The 13,631-nt window shown below is 45.6% G+C and overlaps 1 protein-coding gene across 1 annotated transcript in view; it reads left to right on the plus strand.

Annotated features, from left to right (window-relative positions):
* Window positions 1-6,191: 6,191 nt before the first annotated feature.
* GFOD1 (Gfo/Idh/MocA-like oxidoreductase domain containing 1) overlaps window positions 6,192-13,631 on the plus strand; it is a 75,923-nt gene continuing 68,483 nt past the window's right edge. Inside the window, exon 1 of the mRNA XM_065667328.1 lies at window positions 6,192-6,767. Within this exon, the coding sequence (XP_065523400.1) occupies window positions 6,515-6,767 (253 nt within the window). The 5' untranslated portion in view covers window positions 6,192-6,514. The remainder of the gene's footprint in view (window positions 6,768-13,631) is intronic.

Genomic DNA, 13,631 nt, shown 5'->3' on the forward strand with positions numbered 1-13,631 from the left:
GTGAGCAGTCATGAAGTCCTTTCATGAGGGTTTATTTAAAAAACCACAGTTGCTGCACCAGTTCCTAAAATGCTAAGTATCCTGAATGATTAATACCTGAAGCCTGATGATGATACATGTAGTTATCTGTGCTGTTAAAACACTTTTGAAGAAACAGTCTCCTCTTCAGTAAAGTTTCTTTGAAAGAGTGTATTTTTATTTCAAGAAAAGATTAAGCTGTGTTTAAATATTAACAGGAATTTCCGTGGGGAAATTATCTGTTTATCTTGAGTTGGGAGTCAGTCTCTAGCTGTTATGATTTCAAAGAACATCTCAAAAATGTAACCTCATTAAAACCAGCACCCAGTTCCCTGCCTCAGTTTGCAGATTTCATGAGAGCCGCTCTCTCCTATTCATTTCGAAAGTGACAATTCAGGCTCAGATACCAGAAATCACTCATTTCAGTACCAGAAAGTTCCTTCAGGAACACTGAAGGAGGACCTGTTCTGAATGATGGCAGGCAGGGGCAAGGCAGAAGAGGAAGAGGAAGCAATCAAGCCTGATTTCAAAAAGGAAGTCTCCAGCTTTGAAAAAGCCAAGAAGTACCTTTGGCTCTTAGGAGAGAGAGAATTAAAAAAACATCTGATTGTTTCTTTGTTAAAAGGAAACCAGTGCTGCAAGTTTCCTATCCCCTGAAGCACTTGGCAGCATAATCTTCTCACCTTTGTGTGGATGGGGACATGAGGGACCCCAGGGATGAACTGGCTTTCCTGCTCTGAACAGCAGATGTGACCCCTTCCTAAGGACAACAACGCTCACCTTCTTCACTACAGGCATTTCATGGGTTCAATACTCACCTGTGTTGAAGAAAAAACCTACAGAAAGAACAAAAAATAGTGAGTTTACTGCAGACATGGGAGAATTTGCAGACAGCCAATAGCCTAGAAACTGGACTGAAATGAATTTACCCTTTGCACTATTAAAGGACACAGGATTGACTGTTATTGATGTAATGAGGTAAGGGCACAGAGCAGGTAACGAAGGCCAGACTTCAACATGATTGCATCAGTACAGCTGGCAAATCTAAAGCCTGATATTTAATAGTGTGACAGCCTTAAAGAGCATGATTTCAAGGGAAAAATAGCTATGTGGAGGCACACCGATGTCTGAAAGCAAACTGTGCTAACCCTGCTTGTGCTATGGTACTAGTGTAGACCTAACTAATGGGGTTTAGTTTTTTTTTTCCTCAATGCATAAAAAGTTATTTGTTTACTTCCATTTACTTGTTCAGATTAAAACCAATCACAGTACCAATCCAGAACTCCAAATGCAGGTTCCAGAAATTCAAAATTGAAATGAAAATAAATGAGGAAGGCCTCCTAAGTTCAGGCTGGCAGGGACCTCAGTAGGTAATGCAGTAAGTACCACTGCCTCAAGACCTTTCCCTTCAGTAGCCTAGCAGGGGAAACAGAAGGGTGGCATTTTAGTGTGTCCAGGAAGCCAACAAAACTGCTTTCAGGCAGATCATAGGAAAAGCGCAGGTTTCTCTACCAATAATCACAAAAAAAAAAAAAAAAAAAAATGTGTAAAGACCAGCAGCAGAACACAAGCTGCATTAGAAGACAGCACTCTCCAGAGGCAATTAGCTGGGTTCATCTATTCCTGGGAAACAGATCCTCCTGGGATTCAGCATCTTCTTAGTGCACACAGGACACGGGCTTGTTTGAACAGGTAGACAGAAATTCCTGCTTACCCTGCCTGAATCACTGAGTCTTTGTTAAACAGCAGCAGGTTTTCCACTGTGAAATGCTACTGATTTGCAGTACGCTGGAAGGCTGTCCAAATCTGCAGTATTTAACACATCTGATACTTAAAAATTATTCATGCAATAGATACATTTTCCTTTAAAGCCTGTTCCATAACTGTCTCTGTCAAGGCTTCTTGCAAGTCACGCTGAAATCCCAGCTGCTTTCAGAGAGAGGACACTTGGGAAGGGGCGTGACTGACTCCAGTGTTGAGAAGTCTTGCGCTACTTTCCCATGTAAAATGTGGAGTTCTACTAAACTGAACCCTGTCAAATCCACACTGCATAGGCAGGTTTAGAAGCCTGGAAATCACATGTGCTCGCTTTCATGCACTCCTGTATGAATAATAACATGATGATTCTCTGCTATTTTCATCCCAAAGTAACATCTCAGTTGCCCTGCAAGCAATGTGCAATGCTCTATTGCTAAAATAATAACCACTTGGGCAGCCTATTATGGCTATTTGTGCATCACTTAAGTGTGATGTGACACAAACTACTGCATAGGCTCAAAGCCATTTTTCAGAATTAAGAATCGCTATACAATTCATTCACCCTGTTATTTTTTCCACACCAAAGCACCAGGATGAGAATCCCCTTCTCCATGGGTCTACCTACATATTTCAACAACCATGGATTTGCTAAGGTGGCTTAGTAAGCTTTAGTTATTTCTGCCCAGTCCATTGCATTTGTCCAGGGTCTCTGGATTCCTGGCAGAAGCCCAGGCAGAGCAGCAAACAGCCAAGGCACAGGAAGTTATATTTATTGTGGGCAGGAGTCCTGCCTCCTGTGCAGATGCAATACCCAGTGTTGTGCTCTAGGTGTGTTGCAGGTATGGTTTCTAAAGAAAGGGTCTGAAAACTGGGAAGGAATAAACTCAGGAAATGTACTGAACAGGCTCAGAGACTCCAGGTAGGGGCACAATTCCCACTGACCAGAACTCTGGAGGGCTGAATATATTAAGAACCCTTTGCTAGCACGTGGTCTACTCTCTGTGGCAGGTTGGGACATTTGATTCTACAAATGTTAACGCAGTTCATGCCTTTCTATCCCAGAGCACAAACTTCTGTAGGTCATCTCATTGAGAATGCATTCAAAGAGACATTAAAATAAAGTGTATGGCTCTTTGCAGGAACAAATTCCCGCTGGCCTGAGAAACTGCCAATTCTGTGGCATTAGATATAAAAAAGAACTTGAGCAACTCAGCTCTCACATCCTTTCTCGTGCTGTACACTATAGCTGTGGATGAGTCAGTATGGCTGAGTGGGAGAACCAGACACGTCTGAATCACCACTTTTTTCTTGTCTCACAAGCACTATTACTTCCATGCAAATAACTTCAAGCCTCAAAGCCATAGAAGAAGCCCAGTAGTGGTGATCACAAAACACATACCTCAGAAGGAGTCAACTGGTTAATGAAAATTCACAGCTACTTCACGCTTGCAGACACTGATTCATGTAAAAGGAAATTAGGTAATTAATCTTAAAATCCTGGAACTTGAGAAGAGAGATAGTAAGCTCCATTTCAGTATTTCACTGAAGCTATGTATTATTCAGCTCTTTCCATTGTTGTTCAGACTGATGTATGAGAGATTTGAGAAACGCAGCTGTGGAGTCTGACAGGATAAATGTTACAAAAGTCTGAAAAAGACCAGATTTTCTTTTAAGTACAGAGAAGTAAGACAGAAACTGTGTGGGATCCTGGTAGGCCATCAGACAGATCCTCATCTTTCTGTGGAGTTTAACAGGCTCTAGATAGAAACCTTAGCAATATGTGGGAAAACACCTTCACACATTGGGAAAGTAAATTAAAATCTTTTATCTGCTAAGTGCTATCTGCATCTGGAAGACCAGCAGCTTTCTGTATTTTGCTTATGCCAACAGATAACAAGTATTTGCATGTTGTGTATGATTGATTGACTCTTTTACATCTTTTCTATATCCTTTTATATCTAATCTAATACTTTCAATTTACTAGCTACTTTAATAATAAAGCTAAATAAGACTACATAAAATTTAAATGAAAATAATTGAATAAAAAGTAAAAAAATCAAGTATTTCTTACTTTCATAATCTCGTCATTTTTTGAAGAAACCAATAGAGTTCTACAGATAGAACTTCATACAGTATATGAAATTCAACTGAGAAGATGGTTTCAAATCTTTGCAAACAACTGTATCAGAGTTCTGTAGAAGTGCTATTGAAGTGGGTTTTCTCACATAAAGCTGGCAATGTACCTATATGTATATTGTACAGTACAACCTGGAAAACTTCACTGATATATGTAAAAGGAACAGAACTGTGACTGCAAAAGTTTTATTAGTTTCCTGCTGGTTGCTTTCACTTCAGTGGCGTGGTTGTGGTGTGTTCAGATGTTGACTTGGCTATTGGAATGCTGAGAGCTAGGTGCTATTCTCTCAGCTTCACTCTGCAAACCATTTTCTTTCTGGAGAAAAAAACCCCACCAAACCATTTAGAAAAGTAAAGCAAGGAAAAACTCTCTCAAGGAAAACAATGGACTTAGCAGAGTGTATTAATTTCATTTCCTAGTCCTTAATTCTCATTTCTATGCCTAACTGAAAATTTCTCAAAACAATGACTTTACATAGATCTTGATAAAGTGGCTCGTGCCTACTAAAATAATAAAAGCTACATAATGATTAAATAGACATATAGCATCTATTTCTCTCCAACCTCCACATATTTACCCTGTTCCTGTAACCTGGCTACTTTCTTGGAGTTTATTATTATGTGCAGACAAGCAAATAAGACAAGAAAGATATTCCAAATTGCTCATCCTGGGAACAACCCATATAAACAGGTTTGAATGTCTGATGGAGAGCCCCAATGCAATCTTTGTATTTTAAAGAAAGGCAACACGCCTGTGGTTACTTGACAAATGGATCTGGATAGTATTTCAACTGTCAGAAGCCAAAGAGTATCCATCTCCTTCACTTCAGTGCTAATAGCGCATGGAAAGGAAAACTTGCTTAACTTGCAGCAATCCTTTCCCTGCCTGTGCTTTTTGTAACAAAGAAGTGTTTGTTATGAGATGGTGACAGGAAAAAAAAAAAGCCCAACACCTCTTCACAGCATATAGGAAAGGAGTGCTGGCTTGCAAGCCTAGTTTTTTGGATACTGGTGGATTACCTTTGCCATATTGTCCCTGGCACATTTCCAGGAGTCTAATATAGAATCATATCATCATAAAATCACAGAATGGCTTGGGTTGGAAGCAGCCTTAAAGACCATCCAGTTTCAACCCCCTGCCGCAGACAGGGACACCTTCCACACAGCCAGGTTGCTCAAAGCCCCATCCAGTATCGGAAAGGTTGCAGTTTCTTTTGTCTTTCCCTTTCCTCTCCCTATTCGCTTTCCTCTTTTCTCATTCCTTCCTCACTTTCCTTCCTTAACCATTCTCTTCCTTTCTTCTAGGAACTGGTAAAAAGGCAATATGTGGGAAAACAATGCCTTTATTCTTATCCTTTAATTTGGAGCAGGAAGTTTTGTACTATTTCTTTTTTAAGAGATAGGCCCCAGTGTAACTGTGTGGCACTTGCTGCAGCTTCTCTGCTCCTGGACCAGCTGCTCCGTGCTCAGAGCCAGGGCAGAGATTCACCTCTGAGTGAGCAAGCTCTGCACAGATCTGTGCAGGGCTGAGGGGTGCTGGGGGTCCTCAGCTGCTCCTGGGCTCACCTGGTAGCCCCTGGGTTGGCTCTGGAGGCCCATGGCTCAGCCTTGTCAGGGGCAGAGGTGAGATGAACAGGAGCTGGCATCGGGCACAGATTTGCTCTTCTCTAGCGCTGGGTTTCACTGTTCAGTCCTTCCGGCATGAGCCAATGACCCAGTGAAGCCGAAGGGGCATGATGTTTGTGAGGCTGAAGAGTGACCGACAGTCCGTTACAAGGCTGGACGGGTGGCAGGGACCTTGGCCTGGCATCCCGATTGGGCGGGTGCGGTGTGACGCGCGGGTGGGGACGTTTATGCCACACACCGCCGAAGGGGGGATGCCGGGGTCCACCCCGGGTAGCTCAGTGCCGCTTCGGGACACCGCTGTTCTGGAGAACTGTCGCAGTAGGAGGTGCACCCGCGGCCACCACCATCTCACGCCAGTCTGCCGCTATGGCTCTCCCGGCTCTCCCATGCCTTTACGGGACGTGACTCACGACGGCCCCTCACCACAGCCCCTCAGCTGGTGCTGCTGCCGGACCCCCCCGGCCCCCAACCTCCAGCTCCGCGGGGCGGCCGGCGGCCGGGCGGGAGAGGCCTCTCCGGGGGCGCCCCGCAGAGCCGGGCCGGGCAGGGGCGGTGCCGGGGCGGGCGGCTGCCAATGGTGCGCCAGGGGCGGGGCGAGCGATGCAGAAACCCACGGGAGGTGACGGCGAGGCTCCGCCTACCCCGCGGCGAGCGGGCGCCGGCGGCGAACATGGCAGAGGAGCGGCGCTGAGCCCCGCGCTTGTTGGCCGCCGCTGGGGAGGGCGGTCACCACTGCCCGCCCCGCGGCCCCAGGGAGGGCGGGCAGCGCCGGCGCCTCGGCTGAGGCGTGTGTGATGGTGCGGGTATGGCGGGGCAGCCGGTGGCCGCGGCGCTGCTGAGGCGGGGGGGGGCTGGTCCCGGCCCCGGCGGCAGCAGCAACCAGCGGGGGCTGCCTCCCTCTCCCCCCCGACCCGGGCGGCGCTGAGGGAAGGAGGGAGCTCCTCGCCGTGCCGTGCCGCCTCGCCTCGCCGCCGCCATGCTGCCCGGGGTGGGGGTGTTCGGCACCGGCCTGACGGCGCGGGTGATCGTGCCGTTGCTGAAGGCGGAGGGCTTCGCCGTGAAGGCGCTGTGGGGCCGCACGCCCGAGGAGGCGGAGGAGCTGGCCAAGGAGATGAGCGTCCCCTTCTACACCAGCCGCATCGATGAGGTGCTGCTGCACCAGGACGTCGACCTGGTCTGCGTCAACTTGCCGCCGCCCCTCACCCGGCAGGTCGCCGTTAAGACCCTGGGTGAGTGAGTACAAGGGACCGGGGGGACCATCTGGCTCCGGAGCCGGTCTTCGGATGCAGTGACACCCTACCTCAGCGCCGAGTTTTTCCTTTGCTTTGCCTCCCTTCTCTCCCCCCACTTCCCCCTTTATTTAGAGAGGGGTCCGCCGAGCCCTGCGGCCGCCACTGTCGCAGGCCGAGCGCCGGCGGGTGGATGGCGTTGGGGTGGCCCGCTGTGACATCCCGTATCCCCGGTCCCCGCCGGCGTGGTCCCTGGTAGCGGGAACCCGCCTCTCCGGGGTGTTCGGGCCAGCCTGGGCAGGGCCGGGCCCGATATCCAGCCCACACGGCGTGGAGGGGAGCAGGTGCCACCCGTGTCGCGGTAAGAAGGGGAAAGCCGAGTTAAATAACCACCCTGGCCGCTTCTGGCCGGCGGTGCCCATAAGCGTCTGGCAAGGGAGCGGGGAGCCGAGCATTGCTCCCACCTTGGGGACCCCAGGCTGCTCGAAGGCTCGGGGTGCCGGCTCGGGCCCCGGCGGCAGACCGGGGAGGGAGGCAGGAAACGGTGGCGGCAGAGGAAACGTTGTTAGAGCCGAGGCTTAATTAAGTTCACGTACAAAGGGAAGGAGGGACTGAAAAAGTAGGCATGCACTGTTAAAAGCGTCTCTGGTTTCAGGCGTGCAGAAATGGGCTGCATCTGGCTGTCTCTTGTGTGAGCCTAAGTCTGGGCTTTGCTTTTCCAGCTTTGTGATCTCTGGTCCTTGGACACCTGTTTCCTGAAGGGTTTTAGTGGGAGTATCCTGTGGAGTAAGGAAGTCTTAATTTGTCCCTACAAATATAGGTGGGAAAGGGTAAAATGCTGTGAGTTATCGTTGTTTCAGAGCACACTGAGGTTGACAGGTCAGGATGGCTGGCTTGGCTCTGGAGCTGTAGCTATGTAGGCTGATGGCTATCGCTTTCATCTTTGTAAATGTGTGTGGCATGTTGTAGTGTTCCGTTGCTACTGGTGTACTCATTAGAATCTGTTACCATTCAAATGCTGCTACTATCACAGCTAGCTAGTGTTTTCAGCCTTTAAAATTAAGCTATTAAGGGAATTCAGGCAGTATGTACAAAACCTTAAGTACAGGGTAGGCATTTGTCTGGAAGCCTTGCTCAGCATTGCTTTCTCTACTTGGAAATTTTTGTCTTTGAGTCAGAGCATTTGCTTGTTATTTATAATACGCATTTGACTTTTTTTTCCTCAAGATACAACATGTGCACCAGAAGCCTGACTTGCTTGCCAGAATGATGTGCAAATGGGTTTGTAATGTAGAAATACATACCCCATAAAACATATGTGAAAGACAGTATCAAGGTGACAAGGTTTCTTGTTTGACCCACATTTATTTGGTGACAGTTGTGTCAGTTTTCCTGTGACGCTCTTTCCTGCAGGTGTTGCTCAGGGAAGTGCCCTGGCTTGCCTGAGCTTTGTGGAAGTAGAGCCCCATGAGGTTTCAGGCAGATACAGGGCATCTGGTACAAGAAAAAAAATTCTGAAATAATGAAGAAACACAATTGGTGTGAACTTTCTGGAGGACTTAAGGAAAAAAAATCATTTTCTTGAGCATGTGCTGAATTTATGAATGGTGCTGACAACCGATGCAGCTGAGATGCTACTGATAACTTCTTGCTGATGCAATCTGCTAGCAACTGACTGGAGGAATAAAGAAAGGTGTTTTCTCCCTGTTCATTAGTACTGTACCATTCTCGGTTCCCTTTTATCTCTAGTTAATTTGGTTTCCTCCTGTTCTCCAACAGTCAATTATTTGTATGTTGCAGGGGTAGTAAAATGTGTTTGAAAATGCATGAATGGGGATTAAACATGCTAAAGGTGACAATGTGCAGTATGTAGGGTTTTTTATCCTAGTATATTACTTAGAGGATTTTTATTTACAGAAATCTCTTGGGTTACGAATAACACTTCCCCCAGTTATTTTAGAGTTATTTTTTACCTTTTTTTCTTTGTAATTCAGGGGTTGGATCTATAACAATGAAAGTTCTTGCATGTTCATACAGGTGCAAACAGGGCTAGAGCAGTGGTTCCTCCCTGTTGGCAGCTCCTTCTGCTGGTCCTGCTTGTGCTTCATAGTTTGGGAACTGCTGTGCCCTGGAGTGATTATTTTGCTTTAATGGCCGATTTTTCTGTTTTGGGGGGAGCTTTGCAATTGCATTCATCAGGGAGGGGCTTCAAAAGCCAGTGGTAGGCAGGAGTGATGCTGTGTAGACTGAGGAAAGCAGTAGATGGAAAAACATTCCTTACTATGATAAGGAAAGGATGTGGGTCTTACCTTTTTTCAACTTGATTGTTGTTTTTTTTTTTTTTCCTCTTGAGATTTCACACACAGAATTTGAGACAGCAGCTGTCTATTGGGCATAGACAGGGATATCAGAGGTTTTATTCATAGATGGAGGCTTCAGGAAGTCTAAACATGATGCCTTGCATTGCAACAGAAAAGGTTAAGACAGACATGAGTTATTTGTTAATACTTCAGGGTCTGGCTTTCATATGAGAGGAGGCATGTCTGGCCTGGGAAGAGACAGGGACCAACTCTTCTTCTGTATCTGTATTTTATTTTAAGTTGGCTTATTGCCCAAATTGCTTATTGTGTTTTCATTTGGGGAAGTTTCATTACTAAAACATAAAAGTGGGGAAGCAGCTGGTGGTGTTTTTGTCATCCATCTAGAGCTGTGTTTACACTATGAATTTGCATATTGTAGTGTAATAGTTCATATCCACTCTGGTGTATCTCTGGTGTGGACTCTGGAGGTGAAGGTGTGGTAAAACAGGTGTCCCTGCAACTGTGTTTAACTCAGACCATTCAGTGGGAAAAGCTCTGTTGCTTTGTTTTCACTGATATGTCTGACATGTAGATTTATTGTTGCTTGAAGTGTGTTTTTGGCACAGTGACCCATCAACTGCTATTAAAGCACAAATGTGTGACTGCACACCCTAGCTGAGGAAGTCCCCAACCTGTGGTTTCCTGGAAGCTGTTGAAGGGAGAAAATGGGAGAAATGCAGCTTCAAACTTGCCCTGTTAACTTTTTCTTTATGCCTCAGATGCTCTGCTCTGTTAGAAAGATGATCCTGAGCTGGGTCTGATTCTGTATGGCAGTTTTCTTAGGAGACAGACCAACAGTGGGTAGGTCACTGGAACAGACCAAGTTCAAGCAAGCTTCTGAAACCAGGCTTGTTTGGATGATGGCAGAAAGTATGAATAAAGCCTGTGGCTTTAAAAAACATGAAATAGACTGATGGCCTCTGTCACTTTTGTGTGAAAATTCCTTGTTTGCTTCTACAAAATGGAGCTGATTGACTCTTTTCTGCCTCTGTCTATCCTCCTTGCTTAGGAGCTCTTTTGTTTTTTCCTGTTTGTACTCATTCGCTGTAGCAAAACTAATATCCCAACTGACTTGCTGCTTGGTGGTCAAGAAAGATCAATGGGTGAATGTTTAGATAAGCACAGAAAACAGCCTTGGTATTGGATAAGGATGCTTTTCCTTCTCACACAGCTGAAAAATTTGGTGTGTTTGCTAGAAGTGGTTTGCTTTTCCCCTGCCCACATGCACCAGCAGTACAGTCATATCCCAAGCCTGATCAGGCATGGGAGATGTGTTTGCATACAGGAATAAAATGGGTCACCAGAGTGCCTATTCATGTTCAGCATCAGAAGAGCTGATGGTGCAGACAATATGATAGGACCCTCCACCTAAATCAAAACTGTCAACTTATGACTTTTCACAGTGTAATCCCTCCCCTTGTTCAACTAAATATGACATTCTTCAGATCCTGACTGAAATGGTTCCCCTGTGTGACTAAATAGCTGCCACATCAGGTGAAGTGATTTGCTACAGGTGGTGCTGAGAAGTCCTCAATGACATTTAATCTCATATTTGAAGGGGAAGGTGCAGAGATTTCTATGTGCCTGGTCCTGTTGATACTTGAGTCAAGTCAACTCGGCTAGAGGGAAGTTATTCCTGAGGTTCACATATGTTTCTGGGGAGCAAATGTCTTGCTTTTTGGAAGAATAAAATGCTAGATGTTTTAATAGCATATCTCTGGAGATGTTACCCTTAATTACAAAACCATTGTAAATCAATGGTTTTACTTGCTCTCATCTTAAGGATGGGAACACTGAGTTGTGCGCTGAATATTCACAGCATGTGTTCGTAGCCATGTCTATGTAGTACTACTTTTGAAAATGTTCACATGGTAGTAGCGTACGATAGGATTCTATCTAGGCACTCTGTAGAGCATGACTTTCTTAGCCCTTTAGAAGCTGTTCCTCTTAAGGAGCACTTAAATTTATTTGCTGATCAGTGCTTCTTGTATACTTGATTGTGGTCTGGTCATGAAGGAACATCTTTATTCAGAGAGAAACATAAATAGCACTGCTCAGATCCTTACATTCCCAGGAAAGTACTGGCATCGCACCGGTATGCAGTACAGGCCCACTCTCTGGAATATGTTTGTGAGAACTCCTTCTTAAAGCATTGGCAATGTTACTGCTTGATTTACCCCTGAAGTGGGAGGAACATCAGCTGTAGTGAAGTAATTCACAGATCTGATGCAATCTCTAATTAATTTCTACATTTCTCTGCTCCTATGCTAATCAGGCAGAGGGTACAGGGTTGTAGCAGTGGATAGAACTTGGTCCAGGCTTTGTAAAGTGGTTAGGATCCTTTGGGATGAGATGCTCTATTAAGGGAAAACATTATCATGATTATTTATTATTAATAGCAATGTAATATCTGTCCTGCAATATTGAGTTTAAATTTGACCTAATAGTAGTGACTTTCAGCAGAACACACTCTTGTACTTGGCAGATGACTTTGCAGCATATTAAAAGTGAATTATGGTCATCTTATTGCAAAAGAAAGTCAGCTGAAATGCTGTCTGTCTTTAATCAGCAGGGCTAGCAAAGGCTATGGTGCCTTTTTTTGGCACATATTAGAAAGTCAGTCTAAAGAGCCTGCTGGCAATTGGCTGCAGGTTGTCTTTTGACTTGAGTGATGCTGGTATACCACAGAAAATGGCATCCAGCTCTTCCATCGATCTTTTTCTTTCAGTACTGCAGACCTTTATTTCCAGTGTTCTTCCTGTAAAACTCCTACAGAGATACTGTGGGATTTGGGCCTCTGAGACAGTTAAGGTAAAGAGCACTATTCAGGTACTGCTTAAAATACAAACAAAAAAAAATATACATCTTCCTTTCCTCCTCCTATTTCCTTCTTGACTTTCAAACCAAAGGCATGTTTTCAATTTCCCCAATTGTCCTATTCTGTCTTAAAGTGATCACCAGTTCTGTTGCTGCAGTGGTAGGGTAGGTTTGGAGCTCAGTATGGACCAGACTTGGGACACTGGGGCATTAAGTTCATGCCATGATGACGTACTCACATTTGCTGCAATTGAAGTGGTTGTATTAAACAACGTTAGGCATGGTAGGAAACAATTCTTCACTGAAAGGGTAGTCGGACATTGGAACAAGCTGCCTGGGGAAATGATGAAATTGCCATCCCTGGAGTGCTCATGTAGATGAGGTCCTTAGTGACAAACTTGGCAGTCTTGGGGTAGCAGTTGGTATTGATGATCTTAAAGGTCTTTTTCAACCTATCTGAATGCATGATTCTGTGAAGACCACCACTGTGATCCTGTATCCAGTTGGGTCTTTGTGTTGCTGCAGTTTCCTCCGTACTGTTTTTATAAGGAATGCTTGGCTTTGGGGATCCCAGAAGGCTGCAAAGGCAAGTTGCTATGTTGCTGTCTCCGGACTAGCGTGGGCAGCTGAAGCAGAATGGGCTGCACCTCTTGAGGACTGCTGCAGGTCTAGTCTTGTGCCCACTCAGCAGCAGGGTGTAGATATGTGGAAAGCAGCATCTTGCAGGTTTAGGGAAGTTACCATCCTCTGTCAGAGGTTACTGTGCTCTGTAGATGAGTTGGCTGAAACAAACGTGTGCCCAAGCCCTCAGCTGTCCTACTTCTCCCTGTGATTTAAATGGCAAAATGTAATGCTGGAGCGTGAATGCCCTCCTTCTATCTGCTTGGCTGCAAGGGGCTTGGACCTTTAGCACAGGAGCAATGAAGGAAGCCAGAATGGCACTGGTGTCTGCCAGTGCCAGCTTTTGACCTGGCACACTTTGTTAGGCAGAGACCGTAGTCAGGGTGGTGATACTTTGGATGGAAATCTGACTTTCTTTTAAATACAGGTGCTTTTGTGTTCTTTTTTCCTCCTTTATTTTTTCTTCCACTCTTTAGGCAAGTCCTTGTGGCCCTTGCCTGCTTCACTGCACTTTGGACACTGTTCTTTCACTATTCTGGTCTTCTATTGGTGTTAGCAGTGGTGAGAAATGCAGCAATTTTTCCTACTCTCTGTGGTACTGGAAAAAGTGCTATTCAAAGACTAGCTTGCACTAGGGCTGTTTCCAGCGCAGGCCCTCTCAGGGCATCCTTGTCAGTATTAACAGTGACAGGCTAGCATTAGCAGTGCCACAATGTCTTGATTTGGTGTTGAAAATGCCTGAAAGAGGTAAGTAGCTCTCTTGGGTGTGGCTTCTGGCATGGCTGACAGAGATTTGACTAATGTGGTGTCAACTAGAAAAGGGCTGGAAATACTGAAATCATCTCCCATGAACAAAGGCATTATTGCTAAAGGTGTGGGCATGTGTGTCTAGCCTTGTGACTGTGCTAGTGAGGATCACCTTTTGTATTTCTCCTGCTGGCACAGTTGGTAGAGTGGCTATCTTGTAGAGGGCATCTTGTGCAACTTTTTAAAATGGCACAAGTGCTCTGTGGATGCTGCTACAAAAACACAATATGTAGCATAGATTTCTTCAAATCATAGAATC

The sequence above is a fragment of the Lathamus discolor genome, chromosome 2 (genome assembly GCF_037157495.1).
Source record: "Lathamus discolor isolate bLatDis1 chromosome 2, bLatDis1.hap1, whole genome shotgun sequence".
Taxonomy (NCBI): Eukaryota; Metazoa; Chordata; class Aves; order Psittaciformes; family Psittacidae; genus Lathamus; species Lathamus discolor.